Source organism: Dermochelys coriacea, chromosome 9 (assembly GCF_009764565.3).
Source record: "Dermochelys coriacea isolate rDerCor1 chromosome 9, rDerCor1.pri.v4, whole genome shotgun sequence".
Taxonomy (NCBI): Eukaryota; Metazoa; Chordata; order Testudines; family Dermochelyidae; genus Dermochelys; species Dermochelys coriacea.
Window position 1 is genome coordinate 22443218 of NC_050076.1, and position 23152 is coordinate 22466369.

Sequence of the window (23152 nt, forward strand, 5' to 3'; positions counted from 1 at the left end):
CCATGTCTAAACTAGTGTGTTAAAAATGTATTAATGAACACATGTGAACTAACATGTTTTAAATATATATCTTTTTATATTACCAGTGTGATCAGACTCTAAGAGTTAAGTGAAAGGAGAGATAAGAGGAAAGATCAAAATGAGTCAGAATGTTAGGATTTTCTTCAACTTTTTTCCTGATTATATTTCTGTTGACTCTTAATAAAACTACAGTCATGAAATTGAAATAAAGGAAATTATTACAAATAGTTTTTTTAAAAATTAGCAGCCTTTTCTGAAAATTTACTAAAATACCATAGGAACAAATAGAAAAGAGAACTTTTTAAAACTATTTTCTTTTCATTGATTTTTTCATCTATTTGTTTTGCTATCAGGTATTTTTTTATTTCTCCTTCATTTACAAATGGCAGTGTTTCCCAAAATTGGGACGCTGCTTGTGCAGGGAAAGCCCCTGGCGGGCCCGGCTGGTTTGTTTACCTGCCACGTCCTAAGGTTCAGCTGATCGTGGCTCCCACTGACCACAGTTCACTGCTCCAGGCCAATGGGGACTGCAGGAAGTGGCGTGGGCCAAGGGATGTGCTGGCCACCACTTCCCACAGCCCCCATTGGCCAGACACAGTGAACCACGGCTAGTGGGAGCCGCGATCAGCCGAACCTGCGGATGCAGTAGGTAAACAAACCAACCCGGCCTGCCAGGGGCTTTCCCTGAACAATCAGCATCGCAAGTTTGGGAAACACTGACATATGGATCAGAGTAGCCAGTATTGATACATTTATATATTCACCGTAATTGAGAAATAACAGTACAATGATTAGGCATATCTCTGAACTGTAGCTCAAAGTTGCAGTTAGCAGATCATAGTACAGGAATTTTCATACTGTAAAGTTATTGAGAAGTAACCATACAGTGATTATGATATTAAGATACACACACATGCACATACAACTAGACTGTAGGGATCTGTACAACTGAGATAAATTGTACAGTTGTGTATCAGTATATCATTTTCAGTAGCTGAACAGCATCCCTGCACTGAGGAAAAAGTGCATTTTCATATAATATAAAATTAAAGATGTTTTAGTATTTTTATTTTGTCTTATTTTTAGGATCAAACAATGTGGGCATGCTTAGCTGCTATGGCAGTTGCTAATAAGGATATGACAACAGCAGAAATAGCCTATGCATCAATCGGTGATGTAAGTAGATTTAACTATTTTTTAACCAAATGATTGCAATGCTAATTTTATTAGAGTATTTCTCTAGTTAAACCATCACACTTTGTTTTAACAGATTGACAAAGTTCAGTACATCAATTCTATCAAAGAACTTCCATCAAAAGAATCAAGAATGGCTCATATACTGCTGTTCAGTGGAAATATACAAGATGCTGAAATGCTGCTTCTTCAAGCAGGCCTTATTTATCAAGCTATTCAAGTGAACATTAACCTTTATAATTGGGATAGGTAATATTTCTCTCAACATACTGTAGCTGCTACCATTAATAATCTTTCTGAGATTAAGTTTTAAATGTTTAGAGAATTAGGCACTTAATTGACTAATCTATTAACCATAGTTGCTTGGACCCTGAGAAACATTGAATTAAATCATATATCATGATGATATACAAAAGAAATAAAATCGCTGAAATGTTAGGATACATATGTATCAGTGCTATATTTAAGGTGATATGTCAGTGTTTCCAGGCACTGCCCTATGATAATGCTCTCCAGCACACCCAGAGACACTTTTTATGACTTTAGACTCACAGAGATATGTGCACTCAACAAATTAAAACTGTTTTGACACATCTTCTTGCTTAAAGTAGTTACACAACCATACTGACTGACATCATTATATCACTGGGAGAAAAGGAGTTGTGAATTTTTGTTTTTAAATAAAGAATTCAACTTTCCGTCACAAGTATGCGCAGCAGTGTAAATCTCATCCCAGCATTGTTTGGGATCTACATTTCTCAAGAGATCCTGCAGGAGCTGCTGCTGCCACCAGGAGAGAAGATTCTGGCTCCACAGGATGCTTCACCTCCCTCTGTAACTAATGGATGGGAGAGAGCAGAGAATCTGCAAGGGTGGAAAAAGCTGCCAAGTCCCCATCTTACTGCAGAAAGTTCTTGCTACTAGCAGGGAAGAAGGGAAATGGCAAGTGGCTTCTTTTAAATCTGCTTACCTGCCTCCCTTACTGATTAGAGAGACACAGTGGGTGAAGTGATATCTCTTATTGGAGCAATTTCTGCTGGTGAGAGAGACAAGCTTTCAAGCCACACAGAGCTCTTTTTTAGGTCTGGAAAAGATACTTCCAGCATCACAGCAAAGTGCAAGGTGGAACAGATGGTTTAGCATACGTAGTTACATATTGTAAGGGAACATTCAAGGTAGAGCCACCTTGCATATTGCAGTGACACTGGGTATACATTTCCCATACCTGAAGAAGAGCTGTGTGGCTCGAAAACTTGTCTCTCTCACCAAGAGAAAGTGGTTGAATAAAAGATATTGTCTCTATAATATGGGTACAGCTACACTCCCTTACTGACTGTCTGCCACCTCTCACATCCTCAACTTTCCCAATTCTGAAAGTTCTTCTCCAGTTGTCTGAGTGTTCCAAAGTAAGCAAAAGGATGGTGCTCAAAAAATGTCTCTCTGCCCACAACAGGATTTGGGGAATAGATTAGGAAGAACTCCCCCACTAGCATGGAAGTCATCTTCCCAACCATGACAAAAATATGTTTAGGGCCCTTTACTGTTAATTGGGTAGAAGCCCCCAAACTGCCCTCACCATGGCTGATCGTGGGTTCAAAATTAGAGGTCCCTTTAAAAATGCGTCACTTCATGTCCCTGTAGAGAGAAAACTGGACCTCTCTGTTTGCCAACTTTTCCACTATAACAAATTTAGAAAAAATGCTTACTCAGCTCCAAGTTCAGATTCTCATGCCACATCTGTTCAGCATCCAAATAATCATTTGAAAGTTAGAGATAAATAGTTTGGCTACGCTCAAATAAAGTGGAAGTAGTACTTCCTAAATGTAATGGGGAAAATTTGCCTTCCTTAAGCTTTAGATTTAGGTAGCAATTTACTAACAGTCTAAATATTGCTTCAAACATGTATTATTGGTTATGGCTGCTTAAAGTAATAAATATAGTTGGTTGCATCTGTCTATTAAAATAATATGTAAACACAGCATTAGGATAATTCCTGTAATTCTCTTTCTGATTCATCATTTAACACTGTTGTTTTTAACAGGGATGAAAGTTCAGATACTATCAACTGCTTAATTTGATTCCTAATACAAAGCCTTGTTTTATGTCAACTTTAATTTCACTTTAGTATTGTGCATTCTGAGTACTTAAATGAAGGTAAAATAAGAAACTAGCAAACTACCTTTCAATCTGAATTATGTTTTCTTTCGGAAATGTACTTTATGGGGAAAACTCAAACAATTAAAGTATGTTGTCCAATGGGCTTCATTAATGCTAAGAATTACATGTAAATTAATTTAGAAACTTTAGTTTTTCTGGCAAGCACATATCGATCTGTGTTTTGCTGATGTTGCCAAGAATGTCTCATCTGGAAAACAATGAATAAAACATTATAAGATATTTAAATTTAATTTTATATCATTCCAAAGAAAACAAATATAAACATAGACATATAATAATTCAATGGCTGATGAACTTTCCATTTTTAGGGTGTTCTAAAAGTGGTTATTTGCATGTGCTATATGTGTTCAAGTAGATGCTCTCCAAGAGCCCAGAGATTGACGGATGATTTAATTGGTGTTGGTCCTGCTTCGAGCAGGGGATTGGACTAGATGATCTCCTGAGGTCTCTTCCAACCCTAATATTCTATGATTCTATGATTTTTTTTAATTCATAGCTATAATAATTTTACTCAAAGTTAATTTTTTTACCCTTTCTTACTGACAGTAATATAGACAAAAGTAAAAAAGAGTGTGTTTTTTCAATTACTTAAAAAAATGCTATTGTCACGTTTCTATAATGTGATTAGGTTGTCAACAGAAAAATGTTAATTATATATCATAATATACATCACAAAGTGGATAGGGTATGAGGAAAAATTGGTTACTCTCACCCTCCTATGGTTAACACTAATGAAAAATTGCTTGGCACCTTGCATCAGGAAGATCAAAATCACTGTACAAATCTCTTTTTGTAAAACCTAAGTAATTATAATTGTGTTAGTATTTTTTTTCAGCATGGCAAGCTCATTTTTCTTTTATTCCAGAGCACTGGAACTAGCAGTGAAGCACAAAACACATGTTGACACAGTTTTGGGTTATCGACAAAAGTTCCTGGAGGACTTTGGTAAAAAAGAAACCAATAAGCGATTTTTGCAGTATGCAGAAGGTGTAAGTATTCTACGGAAACTTAGCCGTACATTTTCAGGTGGTCAGCCTGCAATTTGTGGTCAGAATTTGTACAAAAAAAATTGCTCCCACATTTTTGCTTCAATTCAGCTGTGGATGTAAATCTTGGTTGTTACACACCTTTTTATCTGAATCCAAGTACAAATTAATAGCTTGATATGGAACTAGTAACATTTGTGAATTCAATGCATTTGGGGGCACAAAATAAGTCTGCATAAATTTTGCATCCTGAAAACATGCAGGGGCTTTTATTTTGGGCTACAAATTTTGTATATAAACAGGGAGTTGGGTTGAAAATGTACCTCTTAATGTCCTCAGTAACACATTGTATGAATATTAATAGTAACAGTCAGTAAGGTTATTCAGAAGAAAAATTAAGAGCCAATCATGAACTATTGTATATTATACATATACATATAATGTATATAGGCATACAGTGTCATAGAATACCTATCATTCTAATTTTAGTTCAGAACAAAAATATCAACTTGACTTGATTAATTGTGTAGTATTTGATAGTTTTTTAAGGCCAGGAAGAGGAAACATTATGATCAAAAACTTGCTGGAAGTGTAAAGAGGGTAACCAAGTCACAAATCCACACAATTTGGGCTAAATCAGTTTTTGCCTTTATTTATTAATTTTCAGACAGAATTATTGTCATCAATAGTGTATGAACATATATTTATGCTGACAATAAATAGATAAGTTGGAACACGTAGGGGCCCAAACTAATGAGTTGCAGTACCAGGAAGCCCTTCTCTAGTTCATGATGCTCATGTCAGCCTCTGATCCCTGGTTTGGTCTTTCAGTCTCAGTCCTTAAGTTTCTGGTCCAATATTTCTTCGATTTGGGTCTTGTTCACTTTGATTCCTGTACATTTCTACGTTACAGATTTATTAGCTTTTCTCCGATCAGCATTAAGCATTGTTAAACATAATCGGTACAATATGCACATGCAGCTTCAGTTCAAGTGCTTGCACATGTCCATTCTCATATAGGTGTGTGCATGCCCCGAGCATAGTTGCCGGAAATTTTTCCTCTAGCAGTGTCCATCGGGTTGGCTCTAGCACTCTAGGATGCCACACGCACATGGTGCCAGTATAAAGGACACTACCAACACTGTTCCCTTTCAGTTCCTTCTTATGGTCCAGGATGGTTGGTTGGAATCCTTCATTGCTTAGGCAATTCTTTCCTAGTGTTCTTTCATATCAGTTGGTGTAAATAGTTGTAATAGTTAGCACTTAGAGTAATTTTTAGTAGTTTTATGTTTTAGATAGCTCGGACGCCTTCACACTTGTGGGGTTGTCTGCCTTCCCAGTGCCAGGGTATGCCTTGGTCGCCGGGTTTCAAGCCCTGTGCTGCCTGCAGTAAGCCTATGTCTTTGAGCAACTCCCACTCGAGCTGTCTCAAGTGCCTGGGAGAAGCATATAGGTAAGACCATTGCCAAATCTGCAGAGACTTCAGGCCCTGGACCAAGAGGCCTGACTGAAGGATCTCCCAATGGAGGCAGCCTTAAGACCAGCTTCAGAGCCACACTCTGACTCAGCATCAAACACCTCAGCTTTGGTGTGGAGCGCTCCTCCATCTATCCGGGACTCTCGGCACTGATCGCCCTCCCTGGTGCTTAAGAAGAAGCACCTAAAGGACACCAGGTCTCTGGTGCTGAAAACTAAGGGAGACTGGGAGAGAGTGAGATCCGTGCCACACCACTCGTCTACCCCAGCACCACAACATCAGGTGTCAGCAACTCCAGTGCCACAACAGTCTCCTTGGACACCTACAAAGGAACAAGCTCAGAGTAGACGACGCACCATCCAGTTTGTGGTGCTGTCAACTCCCGAGGCGTTCGCAGTGGCCAGGGACCTTCTCAGCCTATAGTGGGTCAAGAATCGGCGCCACCGAGTGGCAGGAAGCAACCCCTGAACCTCACCTGGTGCTGTGACCGCTTTCTACAGGGAAGCCACCGTTATCAGCCACAAGATTGCCTTGTTTACCATCTCTGACACCAAGCGGCATGGCTCCGTCCTGGTCTCCGCACCACAGCTTGGAGTCTTCGTTGGACTTAGAGGCTGGGTCATATTTCCCTCTTCTACATAACCAACATCGTGGCTGCCTGGGCGTCCATTCCATACTACGTCCCTGTCTTCCGCGGTACCACCAGGTGCATGGCCACAGGGTCTATGGGATATACTGATGATACAGTGACTCTTTTGGAACCCTTGAGGGTTTCTCCTTCCTCATGGTACCCTCTCAAGACACTCGTACTCCATTGTTTCAGAGGTGAGAGCACCCCTGGTACTGCACAGGGAGACTCCGGATCCAGATTTTGATACTGAACACAGTACCAAACCTCAGAGGGAAGCCCATTGGGCCCTCGTGGACACCAAGGAACCTACGGAGGCCCTGCAGCCTGTCCTATCCTCCCCATATGAGGAACTAGTGACACCAGGGTTCTCCCCTCTACAAGACAACCACAGTGCTTACCAGGACTTGTTAAAGTGGGTAGCCTCAATTTGGGTGTCCAAGCAGAAGTGATCAAGGAGATTGTGCGTGGCCTCCTGGACATGGCCTCCAGTGGGACCCTCTAGAATGGCCATACCTCTGCATGATGCCATCATGACCGATCAAGGCACTGTGGCAAACCCCTGTCTCTCTCCCTCCGACAGCAAAGAACATCTTTTTAGGAGTGAAGATAGCAAAGAAAACCAGCACAGCATTTAACTTCAAAAAGGGAACTACACAAAAATGGAAACTACCCAAAAATGAGGAGGCCAGTCAAACGGAAATTAACAGGAATAGTCACAAGACTGAAATGCCTGCAAACTGCATGGAAATGTTTTTAAAGCACTATAATATAGGCTCAAACTCTATGTATACCCCATATTTTAAAAGAAGTAAGTAAGAGGACCAAATAAACACCACCCTGGTTCAACAACAGCAAAAATGAGAGTTAAAGACAAAAAGACATCCTTTAAAAATTGGAAGTCAGATCCTACTGAGAAAAATAGAAAGGAACATAAACCATGGCAAGTCAAGTATAGAGGTATAATTAGGCAGGTCAAAAAAGAAATTGAAAAGCAACTAGTGAAAGACACAAAAACTAACAGCAAAAAAAAATATTATAAGTACATCAGAAACAGGAAGTCTGCCACACAGCTCGAGATGCTAAAGGAGCACTCAAGAAACACAAAGCCGTTGCAGAAAATTTAAATGAATTATTTGCATCAGTCTACACTGCAGAGGGAGGGAGGTTCTCATACCTGAGCCATTCTTTTTAGACTGATTAGATAATTACCCCAATCAGCTTCCTCTGGAGAACTAATGGGCATCTAAGTGATGATCAAAGTGCAGGCTCACCTGTTCACTCCCTGCACTTTGTCACATGTGGACAAGGGTGATTCAGTGGACATAGTAAACTTGGACTTTAACAGGGTACCTCACCAAAGGCTCTTAAACAAAGTAAGCAGTCATGGGGTAAGAGAGAAGGTCCTCTCATGGATCGGTAACTGGTTTAAAAGATAGGAAACAAAGGGTAGGAATAAATGGTCAGTTTTCACAGTGGAGAGAGATAAATAGTGGTGTCCCCCAGGGATCCATACTGGGACCAGTGCTGTTCAATGTACTCGTAAATTATCTGGGTCGCTCTGGTCAGCACTGCTGACTGGCGTTAAAAGTCCCATCGGCGATGCTGCCCATCAAAGGCATGCTGGTGCCTATCTGTTTCAACACCACACTACGCCCTGGAAGCGGCCAACAGCGGAACCATCTTCTAGGCAGGGGGCGCACGAGGCTCCACGCGCTGCCCCTGCCCCAAGCATTGGCTCTGCACTCTGCTGCAGAGCCTCCTTTGAAATTTTTCTTAAAATGCACACAGTCAATAATGTAGGTGAGTTCAGATATTCATTAATTCATTAGATCAAGATGCTGTAGCCCAGTGTGAAATAGGGAATTGATGTCCTTATTGATAGATGGGCATAAATATATAAAAAGAGTAATTAAAAATGGATGTTCATAGGAAGAGACAAAACAAAAAAGAAAGACAGCCCTCAAATTCATACAAGTGCTTGAAAACCCAAGAGAATAGAATAGGATGCTAGTTCTGACAATTTAAGCAAAATCAGTTGAGCTGCATTACAGGCAAACGTGAACAATGCCAGCTTTGACAGAGGATAAGAAATGGCCAAGAGCCAATTTGAAACTTGTTCCTCTATTCAGTATTCCAGTTTTCATAGTTTCACTGAACTAGGACACTGCCACAGGATGTTTTTCTGCCACTAAAGAAATGCCAATACAAAACCAGAAACATTTATCATCCAAGCAGAATTCAAGTATTGACAATGTTATTTCTGTTATATCAAATTACTAATGTAGATGCCATCAATTTGTTTGACGGACTTTGGTGTAGTAGAGTTGCTCAATGTACCATGAGCAAGTGGCTGCATTCTGATTTATTTGACAAATAGATTTCATTCATTTTTAAGCTGAAAGATGCCCAGTAGGCTCATCTAAGTTTATTTTCATTGTTGAATATTTTCTCACCTGATATGAGTTTTTAATATTTGTTGAAAAGTATCAAGTTTGTTTCATATCAAAGGCAGGAACCTCTGATAGCATAGTGTTTGTTAGATCTTGACTATAGAAGAAAGCTACCAACTGATACACATGTAACTTGCGTTAACATTAATGGTAGTTATATTTTTGCATCAAGGACAGAGCAGATCACTTTGTGACTTTTACCTTCATACTGTTGTTCATTAATATATATTTAATATAATGTTGACACTTACCTACTATCTTTCCTGTTCTTACAGCTGGAAGTTGATTGGGACAAAATCAAGGCCAAAATAGAGATGGAAATTGCTAAAGAAAGAGAACGAGCTGCAGCCACTCCAGCAGTCAGAGCCAGTGTAACTGTACAGCGCTAAATACAGTGTTGGTCATATTAAATAGCTGTTTTACTACACATTTGCTGTATCAGTATACTGATAAATCCAAGGATTATCATTTTCCAGGAAGTGGGTTATGGAAGTTAGCTCTCTGAAGTTTTTGCTAATGTTGGACAATGGGCAGAACTGGATTCATATGTGTTTAGGCCAGTTATGATCTGTGAGCCCCATCCTGCTTTCCTTACTCATGTGAGGAGTCCCAGTGAAGTCAGTGGAACTACTTGTGTGAGAAAGAGAGCAAGATTGATATGTCTTCCCATTATTTAATTGTTCAACTTTCCATACCCTTTAAAGTAAAAATATGCAGTCTTGGATATGTGGATTTAGGCACTGAAATGCATGTTTAAGCACATAAATACGTCGTCTGATTTTCAGCAACTGTGGGGTACAGATATACAGCATTTCTGAAAAGCAGACCAATTGGTTAAATGCCTTAAGATGCATTTAGGTACCTAACTTTAAGCACCAAACGTGAAAAATGTGGACCTAAGTTCATAAATGGCAAAGGAATATTTAATTTGCGGTTACATAGATTGCTGCATGATAGCACAATCCCAGTGCTGAAATATTTTCAAATAATTATATCTGTTATTTCAGATAAATTCAGCACCTAAGATCGGTGGCAAACATTGTGTTTCTTTCAATAACGAAAAAAGGGTAGCTGTTGGATAAAAAAAACTTTTAAATGTTAAATGAATTATTTCATAATAATCTAAAATATTGTGCAACATGCTTTGAATTTTGTTTGAATTAGCAGAAAGTCATCTTTCTGCAAATACCCAATATATGACTGACAACAGTGTTCTGTGTTTCCTTAATGGTTAGAATGTCCCATCCATTTAGAAGAAAAATTTTTTATGTTTGCACTAGGTCCAGTTCACTTGATTGTGTATTAGAGTTCGACATATGCCATTTCACCAAAATATTATTTTCTCTCTTTCCTATTGAAGTAATTGGGGCTGCATGCATATGGATCTGTCTGCATAATCTCTTTGCAATATTGGGACATTAGTCTATTACTGGTTATTGAAGGACGTTAAAATAATTCTGCGTAACATTTCTTTCACACATGAATACTAAAAATTTTGTGCATTCTGTGAGAATCTTTATCTAGTTTAATATTTGTTTTGTAAATCATTATGTAGCAAATATTAATTTTCTGCATATTCTATTACATTCTTAATAAAAAATTAAAATCAAATACTCTTTATATCAATTAGATGATGTATCTCATTGATTTTACCATCCCATTAAATAAAAAAGGCAAAATTCTATCTAAGTACCTAAAATCCATGTAAAATTTCCAGTCCTTCAAATGTGCTGAGCACTTCCTGCAGAGTGAACCCTTCTATCTTGGGTATGACTTGCAAGAGGCACTTAGCACTTGCAGGAATGGGCCCAAAATATCAGTTTCAGCAAATGTTTAGTGTTAAATATGTCGCTTTGTGAAAAGTGTTCATGGAATAAGCAGTCATGGGATAAGAGGGAAGGTTCTCTCCTGGATTGGTAACTAGTTAAAAGATAGGAAACAAAGGGTAGGTATAAATGGTCAGTTCTCAGAATGGAGAGAGGTAAATAGTGGTGTCCCCCAGGGATCTGTACTGGGCCCAGTCCTATTTAACATATTAATAAGCGATCTGGAAAAAGGGGTATAGAGTGAGGTGGCAAAATTTGCAGATGATACAAAACTACTCAAGATAGTCCCAGACAGACTGCAAAGAGCTACAAAAGGATCTCACAAAACTGGGTGACTGGGCGACAAAATAGCAGATGAAACTTAATGTTGATAAATGCAAAGTAATGCACATTGGAAAACATAATCCTAACTATACATATACAATGATGGGGTCTAAATTAGCTGTTACCACTCAAGAAAGAGATCTTGGAGTCATTGTGAATAGTTCTCTGAAATCATCCACTCAGTGTATAGCAGCAGTCAAAAAAGCTAACCGAATGTTGGGAATCATCAAGAAAGAGATAGATAATATGACAGAAAATATCATATTGCCTTTATATAAATCCATGGTACGCCCACACCTTGAATACTGTGTACAGAAGTGGTCGCCCTATCTCAAAAAAGATGTATTGGAAAAGATTCAGAAAAGGGCAACTAAAATGATTAGGGGTATAGAACAGCTTCCATATGAGGAGAGATTAATAAAACTGGGACTTTTCAGCTTGGAAAAGAGGCGACTAAGGGGGAATATGATAGAGGTCTATAAAATCATGAGTGGTATAGAGAAAGTAAATAAAGAAGTGTTATTTTTACTCCTCCTCATAATACAAGAACAAGGGGCCACCAAATGAAACTAATAGGTAGCAGGTCTAAAACACAAGAAAGTATTCTTTCACACAATGTACCGTCAACCTCTGGAACTCCTTGCCATAGGGTGTTGAGAAGGCCAATACTATAATGGTGTTCAAAGGGAGCTAGATAAATTCATGGAAGATAGGTCCGTCAATGGCTATTAGCCAGGATGGGCAGGAATGGTGTCCCTAGCCTCTGTTTGCCAGAAGCTGGGATTGGGTGATAGGGCATGGATCACTTGGTGAAAACCTGTCTGTTCATTCCCTTTGGGGCACCTGCTAGTGGCCACTGTCAGAGGACAGGATACTGAGTTTGATGGACCTTTGGTCTGACCCAGTATGGCCGTTCTTATGTTCAACAACAGGTGATAGGGTGTTTTTGTCTTTTAATCATATTCCTGTCTGAGTACATTCGAGAGCGTAGTGATTATCCAGTGCACCAAATGTGCCAATAACAACTATGTGGGGGACACCAAACAATCACTATGCCCTCAAATGAACTCACACACGAAAACAATAAATGACAAAAGCACCATATCACCTGTGGGTGAACCCTTTTCACAAAGCAATCACTCTATATCTGACCTATCAGATTTCATTCATCCTTAAAGGAAACTGGCACAACACTTTCAAAAGATGAGCCTGGGAGTCTAAATTTATATCTTTGCTAGACATTAAAAATCATGGACTGAATAGAGTCATGGATTTATGGCTTATTACAACAATCTATAACCCACTAAAAAACCCCACCCGGCTGCTTCCACCCACTTCCTTTTCCCCAATGACTGAAGGGTTGTTAACAGACCACTTCACCTTGAGTGGTCCCTTGAAATACATGTTAACTAGCTATGCTAAACAGTGTGTTTGTTCCACTTTGTATTTAGCTGTGACATTCTATGTTTCCCAGATCTGAGGAAGATCTGTGTAAGCCCAAAAGTATGTCTATCTCTCCAACAGAAGTTGGTCCAATAGAAGATATTACATCACCCACCTTGTCTCTGTAATATCTTAGGACCAACATGGCGAAAACAACACTGCATATAATGTGGTATATTTCTGTTCAGGTATTGTATTAACGTTATTCTTAGAATCAGGTTACCAAAATGAATATTGATGTTTATGAATCCAGAGTTTACTTTCTGTGAATATTAGCCCGTAATTTTTGGTTTTGTTAAATATGCCTATCAGCAAACTCATGCACTAGAATATTTACAGACAGTAAATATACGAAGGCACAAATACAATCAAAGCAAATTTGTTTAATAACTAACAAATATTAATGGAATGTTTTTGTAGTATTTATTAAGCTCTGCCCCCATACTAGTAACTGGACTAAGATCACAAACTCATTTTGCATTGGCAATTGGACGGCCATCTGCTGATATCAGCTTTTGGTCACTTAGAGGTGAAAGCTTCTGTATTCTGTTACTAAGCCACAGAGCCATCCAGTCCTGTACTGCAATTGTTCAGCAGTATCAATTTATGGGACTGCCAGACCCTCATAAGGGTTTTAGATACTCAAGGAGGCAATTTGAGCAAATTCCTTTGTTTTACTGACCCGGTAAATCATTTATTTAGCTTTAGAGAATAACAAACTGTGATTCTTGGACAGAATCCATTCCTTGATGCTGCTTATCTAGAGGGTTCGTTTTTTTATACATTGCAGCTGCAATTCTAAGGGCTCTGCCTTCTATCTAGTGCAAGATGCTTTTGTACTGATACTGTGCACAGTCTCATTTTGACTTGTATTACTGAGATTTTTAAAGGCTCTATATTGTACTTGTCCTTATCTATTTTTAGGCAAATCAGTTAGTGCATTTAAAAAAATCCTGCATACTGAATAGCAAAGAAACAATAATTAAGTACAGGGGTTGGAAAACATATTTAAAACAAGCTACAGAAAGCCTGCTGCAACAGAGCCTCACTAAACTGCGCTTAATGAGGGATCCTCAGCGGATTGCCAAGATTTGCATATTATCAAGGACCAGGGCAGGACCAAGAAAATTTTTGTCCCACTTCCTGTTGAGTGTGTCATATTACTTCCTGTCCAAATCCTGTTGTTATATAATTTCCAGAATCAGAATGAAGGCAACATATAATTGATTACTGATGGGTTACTGTCCTAAACTGGATAGTCTAAGAATACCCATTCTAAAAAGAATATCTGCCTGTTAGGAAATTATTTCTCATTTTACTGAGGTCTTTGAGAAGCAGAGGTGAATACAGTTGATGTAGAACTGTTTTATTCAGTGTTGTGATTGATCAGCCTTTCAGACATAACCACAATTTTGCCTTAGCAGTATAAGCACTGTAGTGTTCCTTAAGTACTTTGTGATATTGATCTCAGCAACAGACAATATTTGTTTACATACACAGAAAGTGATTAAAATAATAAGTGTGAGGTATATAATATATCTCTGAAGGAGGGAAAAGTTGTCCAATGCTGATGTTTAAAAGCCACAGGTCAATTATAAAGTAATTTACTGAGAAGGTTAAGTATCTTATGGCAGTAGTGGCATTATCTCTTAAAATTTAAAATGTCATAAAAATTGTATTTAGCTATTATTGCATGTGCTTGAAAATTTTACATGAAAGTAACCCAGAATTGGTATTTTGTTTGTTTTTTCATTCCTGCAGTGTAAAAATGGAGAAACCAGAATGATCTGTCTGTGTAATGTTAGTACTGCACTGTAATATAGGAGATCCATTTATGAGTCTTAACCTTGATATATCATCTCCTGGCTAGCACAGGCTGGAAAAAACAAAGAGAAAGCACAGTCAGCCCTTTGGGGAAGGAATACCTATTGATGCTAAACTACAGCCACTGTGACCAGTTAAGGAAAGCTGTTGATAGACTCCAAAGGGCTTTAAGAATGGTGATTGTGATGTGTAGTTAGAAATGTAAATGGATTGTTCCTAAGAACTTGCATCAGGAATGTGGAGGTAGTGTTTTAAACTTGATTTACATCAGAGATATGATCTGCCAAATTTCAGCTAGGAGTAAATTGGTGGCTGTAGGTGACATAATTTTGGTAATTCCAGGTAATGAAAAGGCTAAAGAAATACCTTCTGTTATTCATTTTTGCTCCTATATTAACTCTTTTCATAGTTCATTTAATGCTCAAAGTGATTAGAGGCCTTGTTATTTGAAGAATGTATGTTAAATTGTATGATTTATGTTTAGCAAACTTTGTCTTTTAATAATATTGATATTATGTTGGAAAATAGATAATTTTTAAAAGAAAAGAAATATCCCATCGTACACATCCTCTCTGTTTTTAAGGATAAACAGGATTAATCATATTAATTAAATTAACATACCCATGTATGTTAAGGAGAGTTATCAGTGAGAGTGGTTTGAAAGAAGCCATCCTTCCAGGAGAGGAAAAACAAGGAAATAATTTCACTTCCTAGTACCAAAGGTGATATAAGTCTAAGGGTATGTCTACACTACGAAATTAGGTCGATATTATAGAAGTCGATTTTTAGAAATCGATTTTATACAGTTGATTGCATATGTCCACACTAAGTGCATTATGTCGGCGGAGTGCGTCCTCACTACCATGGCTATCATCGACTTATGGAGCAGTGCACTATGGGTAGCTATCCCACAGTTCCCGCAGTCTTCGCTGCCCATTGGAATTCTGGGTTAAGCTCCCAATGCCTGATGGGGCAAAAACATTGTCACGGGTGGTTTGGGGTACATGTCGTCAGTCACCCCTCCCTCCATGAAAGCAACGTCAGACAATCGTTTCGCGCCCTTTTTCCGTGCGGACGCCATACTGCTTTCAGCAGACGGTGCAGTAGGACTGTTAACCATCGTCATCCACCGCTTCTGCTGCAACTCTGCTCTCATGAATCCACCTTGCACGTCCTCTCGTCGTTCTCTATAAAATATCTATTCTTGTGGCATCCGTCTTTAATCACCACTTCCGCTGCAACGCTGCTCTCCTGCAGATGCCATACCATGGCAAGCATGGAGCACACTCAGATCACCATGGCAGTAATGCGCATTGTAAACACTTCGCACATTATCCTGCAGTATGTGCAGAACCAGAACCTGCAAAAGCAAGCGAGAAGGCGACGGCAGCGCAGTGACGAGAGTGATGAGGACATGGACACAGACTTCTCTCAAAGTACAGGCCCCGGCAGTTTGGACATCCTGGTGGCAATGGGGCAGTCTCGTGCCGTAGAATGCCGATTCTGGGCCCGGGAAACAAGCACAGACTGGTGGGACCTCATAGTGTTGCAGGTCTGGGATGATTCCCAGCGGCTGCAAAACTTACGCATGCGTAAGGGCACTTTCATGGAAGTTTGTGACTTGCTTTCCCTTGTCCTGAAGCGCAAGAATACCAAGATGAGAGCAGCCCTCACAGTTCACAAGTGAGTGGCGATAGCCCTCTGGAAGCTTGCAACGCCAGACAGCTACTGGTCAGTATGGAATCAATTTGGAGTGGGCAAATCTGTTGTGGGGGCTGCTGTGATCCAAGTAGCCAACTCAATCACTGAGCTGCTGCTATCAAGGGTAGTGACTCTGGGAAATGTGCAGGTCATAGTGGATGGCTTTGCTGCAATGGGATTCCCTAACTGTGATGGGGCGATAGACAGAATGCATATCCTTATCTTGGGACCGGACCACCTTGGCAGCCAGTACGTAACCGCAAGGGGTACTTTTCAATGGTGCTGCAAGCACTGATGGATCACAAGGGACGTTTCACCGACATCAACGTGAGATGGCTGGGAAGGGTACATGATGCTCACATCTTCAGGAACTCTGGTCTGTTTGAACAGCTGCAGGAAGGGACTTACTTCTCAGACCAGAAAATAACTGTTGGGGATGTTGAAATGCCTATAGTTATCCTTGGGGACCCAGCCTACCCCTTAATGCCATGGCTCATGAAGCCATACACAGGCACCCTGGACAGTAGTAAGGAGCTGTTCAACTATAGGTTGAGCAAGTGCAGAATGGTGGTAGAATGTGCATTTGGACATTTAAAAGTGTGCTGGGTCAGTTTACTGACTCGGTTAGACCGCAGCGAAACCAATGTTCCCATTGTTATTGCTGCTTGCTGTGTGCTCCACAATATCTGTGAGAGTGAGGGGGAGATGTTTATGGTGGGGTGGGAGGTTGAGGCAAATCGCCTGGCCACTGATTACACGCATCAAGACACCAGGGCTATTAGAAGAGCACAGCAGGGCGCACTGCACATCAGAGAAGCTTTGAAAATAAGTTTCATGACTGGACAGGCTACCATGTGACACTTCTGTTTGTTTCTCCTTGATGAAAACCTGCCCCCTTGGTTCACTCTACTTCCCTGTAAGCCAGCTGCCCTCCCTCCTTCGATCACCGCTTGCAGAGGCAATAAAGCCATTGTTGTTTCAAAATCATGCGTTCTTTATTAATTCATCACACAAATAGGGGGATAACTGCCCAGGTGTCCCGAAAGGGGTGGGAGAGGAGGGAAGGACAAGGCCACACTGCACTTCAAAACTTATTGAATGCCAGCCTTCTGTTGCTTGGGCAGTCCTCTGGGGTGGAATGGTTGGGTGCCCAGAGGCCCTCCCACCCCGCGTTCTTGGGCATCTGGGTGAGGAGGCTATGGAACTTGGGGAGGAGGGTGGGTGGTTACACAGGGGCTGCAGCGGCTATCTGTTCTCCTGCTGCCTTTCGGGCAGTTCCACCAGATGCCGGAGCATATCAGTTTGATCCCCCAGTAGCCTCGGCATTGCATCCTGCCTCCTCTCATCACACTGCCACCACCTCTCCTCTTGCTCCTGCAAGCTTTCATCTTGCTCGTCCCTCCTGTCCTCACGTTCATTTTCTGCTTTCCTGGACTCTGCCATTGTTTGCCTCCACTCATTCTGCTGAGCTCTTTCAGTGTGGGAGGACTGAATGAGCTGAAAGAACATTTCATCGCAAGTGCGTTTTTTTCGCCTTCTTGTCTGCGCTAGCCTCTGGGACGGAGATGATAGGGGGAGTATTGAAACATTTGCGGCTGTGGGAGGGAAAAAAAGGGAGAGTAGTATTTAAAAAGACACATTTTAGAGAACAATGGGTAGACTCTTTCACGGTAAACCAAGCTGTTAACGTTACATAACACATGTGCTTTCTGTACCAGGTTGCATTTTGCTTCTTATATTGAGGGCCTGCCGGTGTGGTGTGAGAGATCACACATGCAGGGCCAGGCAACAGAATTCGGCTTGCAGGCAGCCATGGTAAGCCACAGTCTTTCGGCTTCTTCAACCTTCATAACATGTGGGAATGGTTTCAAACAGCAGCGCCCTCCTTTCCCATACTAAGCACTCATTGGGTTGGCCATTTAAAAGGAGGGGCTGCCGTTTTCAGGTTAACGTGCAGCACAAACCCAACTAACCCCCCCACCCCACCCAATTCTCTGAGATGATTACTTCACCCCTTCTCCCACCACGTGACTAGTATCAGGGAAGATCCCTGCCAGCCAAATGCAAACAGCTCAGCGTGAACGGCCTCCGCCTCCCCCCATCGTGTGGCTAAAAGCAGGGATGATTTCTTTTCAGCCACAGGGAAACAGCCCAGCAGGAACGGCCACCTCTGAATGTCCCCTTAATAATGTCTCTGGCGGATTTCTGCTCCATCCCCAGACATGTTAACAGACTTTTCCAGTAGCTGTACTGGCCGTGAATGCATCCCAGGTCTTCAGGGATTATTAATTAATTAATCATTAAACATGATTGCTTTTAAACCATGTATTATATTTACAAAGGTATATTCACCAGAGGTGCCTCTTCCGGCTTCATGGGTTGGGAGGGTATTGGCTCCAGGGTGATAAACAGTTCCTGGCGGTTGGGGAGAACAGTTTCTCTGCTTGCCTGTTGTGCGCTATCCTCCTCCTCCTTATCTTCCTTGTCCCCAAAATCCTCATCCCTGTTGCGTGAGACTCCCCTCTTGCAGGTGTTTATGGACAGGGGTGGGGTAGTGGTAGGGACACCCCCTAGAATTGCATGCAGCTCATCATAGAAGTGGCATGTCTGGGGCTCTGACCCGGAGCGGCCGTTTGCCTCTTTGGTTTTCTGGTAGACTTTCCTGAGCTCTTTAATTTTCATGTGGCACTGCTGCGGGTCCCTGTTGTAGCCTCTGTCCATCATGCCCTTGGAGATTTTTTCAAATATATTGGCATTTCGTCTTTTGGAACAGAGTTCTGATAGCACAGATTCGTCTCCCCATACAGCGATCAGATCCAGTACCTCCCATTCAGTCCATGCTGGAGCTCTTTTGCGATTCTGGGACTGTATGGTCACCTCTGCTGATAAGCTCGCCACGCTAGCCAAACAGAAAATGAAATTCAAAAGTTCCTGGTGCTTTTCCTGTGCATCTGAGTTGAAAGTGCTGTCCAGAGTGGTCACAATGGAGCACTCTGGGATAGCTCCCGGAGGCCAGTACCATCGAATTGCGTCCACACTACCCAAAATTCGACCCGGCAATGTCGATTTCAGCGCTAATCCCCTCATCAGGGAGGAGTACAGAAATAAATTTTAAGATCCCTTTAAGTCGACAAAAATGGCTTCGTTGTGTGGACGGGTGCAGGGTTAAATCAATCTAATGCTGTTAAATACGACCTAAACTCGTAGTGTAGACCAGGGCTATGATCCATCCTGAACCGTAGGGCACGTAGGGCTTGATCCTGCTCCCATTCAAGTCAATATAAAAACTCCCATTGACTTGAATAGTGCAGAATCAAGCCCTTCAAAATTTGTCATGAAAGCTACATTTGAGATATCTTATGTATGGCTATCCTTTACTACTGTAATACAACAGAACTAATGTACTTGTAAGAGGCCCCATGCACCAGGGATGTACAGGTAATTCACATTTGTAATAGGGGCATAGCACTTCCATTCTATACTATTGTTTGCAGTAGCAAACTGATAATGTTAGAGGGAGATTACAGGTATAGCATGTGGGAAGAGGAATAGTTTGAGCATAAGTCCAGGATCCAGAAACTCCAGCCATTGGCAGAGATTTAATCTGTGATTTTTGCATAAATCACCTGGCCTTTCTGCCTCAGTTTCCCCATCTGCAAATGGGAATCTTAACAGTATTTATCTACTTCACAGAGTCATTCTGAGGATTTCATAATTATCTAATGTTCATACTGAATTTTGATGTGTGGTAAATAATTATAATCAATAATAATTAATATCAGCAAATCCAAAATTTAATGTCTAGCTCTTGTGCAGCACTTTTCACCCATAGATCTCAAACTCCTTTACAATGGAGGTTAGTATCATTATCCCCATTTTACAGATGGGGAAACTGAAGCACACAGAGATTAAATTACTTGCTTGAGGTTATCCAGCAGCCAGTGCCAAGGTCAGAAATAGGGTCCCAGTCTAGTGCTCTATTCACTTGACCACATAGCTCCGATGGGCTCAGTTTAGTCCTTAGTGGAAACCAATGTACTTCACAAAAGCACTGGAATGCTTAGGGATTAGATTTTCAAAGCAGGACACAGGATTTTAGCTGTGGAGCCCCCACTGAATTTAATAAAAATGGTGCAGCTATAACTTAGGCCATGATTTGATAACTAAGGGTGAGTATTTCATTTCAATATGAGGGTACACTAGAAAAGCTGTGGGGGAAACATCACACAATCTGCTTGAACAGTTCCAGGGTTTCATCCAAACCTATCAACTTTCATTTTTATTACAGCTAAAATTCACCTTCCTTTGTACATAAAAAAAAAATTATTCTGGAATTTCCTGAGACTTTTAGTCTTTGCTATCTCTTCAGAAAAGTATGTGGATTCTAGTGAATAGTGAAGGGAAATATTGATGGCAGAAGAAAAAACTGATAAGAAAGAATCTATCCAGATATAAAATTACAATGCATATTTTTGTGAAAAAAAGCAAAATGTGAACCAAAATGTTGTGTTCCACTGATAGATTATCAGGAATTTCAGACCCTACAAAGCTGTTATATATACTGTATTGTTTCTAAAGTAGTAAAACAATTCAAGACATGTGTCATATTGGAATAATGCCAGCCTTTCATGCCTTTTGGAGCATAAAGCAAATCTGCCTGAAAAGTAATATAATCCTGGTATATTTGCTTTGGACAGCTCCAGTGAAATGATAAACTCTCTTGCAATACAATGTTTAATACAAAAAGAAGTTGAGCATTTTCCTCATTTATATTTAATAAATGTATCACTCTGTCAAAATATGAACTAATCAGTAACAGCACTGTTTCCCTCCCTCAGCTAGAGCTGGGGGGTTGGGATTTGCTGGGCAGCCACAGTGCTCAGCCAATCCCAATGGTCCAGAGTCCTACATGGGACCTTGACTCTGGTGAGTTTGATTAGCAGGTCAGGGTTTGTAGGTCCCAGTTAAGTGTTGACATTGTAATCCTCCCATAAAAAGGGCCTACAATCCCTTCATACTTGAGGGCCACTCTTACTTTTGCTTCTGTACAGCTAATATACCACATTCTTAAGATGCACAGTGCTGGAGTAAATCTCACTTTGCTCCAGTTTTATGGTTGCGTACTTCAATTAATTTAGATACCAAAGTGATAAGGGTCTTATAAATACCATAGATAAACTTTAGTGGTGCTGCAGGTGACTTCCATTTGTGTAAATAAGATCAGAATTGAGCTCTATACCTCCCACCCTTTCAAGCCTAATGCACAACAGTAGCTTCTAAAATACAAGACATGAACCCAAAATGAGGGATGGACACAATAAAAATAAGTAGCAGAGAAGGAATATGGAAATGATGTCTGGCAAATTTTTGTTGTGTAGTTTTTTGTAACCTCAGTTCCATAGTTTATTGTTTAATAATAATATCTAGCTCTTATATATCACTTTTCATCAAGAGGTCTCACAAAGGGGGTAGGTATCATTATCCCAGTTTTAATAGAAGGGAAATTGAGGCACAGAGAGGTGAAGGGACTTGCCCATGGTCACCCAACAGACCAATGGCAGAGCTGGAAATAGAACCCAGGACTCCTGACTCCTCATCCAGTGTTCTAACCATTAATAAACTGCAGTAATATAAAATGAGGTAGTAGAAACTCTCTGTGGGATGGAGGTAAAGTTGGATATGCAATGCTGTCCATGCTTGTCATCAGGTACAGCTATAGGTGCAGGAGGAAGAGGTGTTGAAATAATTTTAATATCTCTTCCGCCCACCTACATTTCATAGTCCCCACATTTGACTTCTGCTGGCTATAGGATTGCTCTAAGATCCTACTAGAACTTCTGATGGAGACATCAAATAGGGTAAATTTAACCCCTATGCAGAGGACATGCACAGAGCCTGTGCACCAGCTAAGGCTTTTTGGGGATCGAAGTGGTGCCTAGGCCTTGTGCAGTGTGTGTGAATTTCACCCGTATCACATAAATGGATTCCCAGAACAAGATTCTGAAACTGAAAAAGAAGAAGGAAAAATAACAATATATCTGGACATCATCATTCTGGGAAAGGAAGTAAGCAAACAAGATAGTTTGTACATTTACCCATAACATTGTAAACCAGAAAATTTAAAGAAAAATCAAGGAAAGGAAAATTGCAGTAGTAAATTTCACTTTGCATGTGTACCAAGTGGCGGCTGAACAGTTCTATGAGCTTCTCTGAGGAGCTTTGGGATCTGCCCATAAATAGTAAACTCTTTTGGTTGAGGAGGTAGAGTGGATGAATAAAGCAGAGCATGGTGGGGCTAGCATGAGGACTGGAGATCAAGCCCTGTGCAGTATAACAGATTCAGTCTGATTTAAGTGAGACGGAAAAGTACTTCCATGAGATCTTTCAAGCACTCTCATAAAATCAGATTTCAAACTTGTTGCAATTGGTACAACAGCTTCTCCAAATCCTTAAAAAACTATTTCTAGGTATTATTAACTTTAGTGATGCATTAGATATATTGTTACAGATTACAAATAATTGTTGGACTTGCTTTTCTGTCAAACACAGTGTATAGTAACATAAGCAATAATCTGAATTCCTAGTTTGTGTTTTACATTAGAATCTCTATCATTCATATTTTAACTAGATATTCCTATGTTACTGCTGACCACATTAACCAAGAGAAGAGTAGAATTGGGACTATCATGAAGTACTAGAAATGCTTTTAATCTCATAGGGTCAGATTCTCATACCCTTCTGCTTAGTGGTACCTTACTCCATGAGTAGTCCAATTGAAGCCAATGCTACTAAAGTGAAGCAGAGTATCCTTCAGTCTCAGAGGAAGAGAGGTTACAAACTTCCCCTATATGGACTGCACGTGTGTGCTATATACTACTAATTAATACTTTATTGTATGATTTCATCCTTATTGTCTGGCCATGCTGGAAGAAAGACAGGAGGCCATGGATGTGCTTTAATTAGGTTGCAATTGTATTCACTTCCATATCTGGGAGTGCCTGGCAACAAATTGTACAGTGCAGTAAGGAGGGGAGGGGGAATGGCTCCCTGCTGTTCCAGATATAGAAGCCCCAAACCTACTACTTCAACTCCCTTAA

The 23152-nt window shown here is 40.5% G+C and overlaps 1 protein-coding gene across 7 annotated transcripts in view; it reads left to right on the plus strand.

The window, feature by feature from the left end:
• IFT80 (intraflagellar transport 80) overlaps positions 1 to 10560 on the plus strand; it is a 145016-nt gene extending 134456 nt beyond the window's left edge. For 6 of the 7 annotated variants that reach the window (XM_038417223.2, XM_038417225.2, XM_043491883.1 and 3 more), the window contains 4 exons: positions 1108 to 1197; positions 1292 to 1464; positions 4259 to 4382; positions 9213 to 10560. In XM_038417223.2, coding sequence (XP_038273151.1) covers positions 1108 to 1197; positions 1292 to 1464; positions 4259 to 4382; positions 9213 to 9326 — 501 coding nt within the window. In that variant the 3' untranslated portion in view covers positions 9327 to 10560. Of the gene's footprint in view, positions 1 to 1107; positions 1198 to 1264; positions 1465 to 4258; positions 4383 to 9212 lie in introns of those variants that run through there. The other variant, XM_043491885.1, reaches the window with a different exon arrangement.
• Positions 10561 to 23152: the final 12592 nt, after the last annotated feature.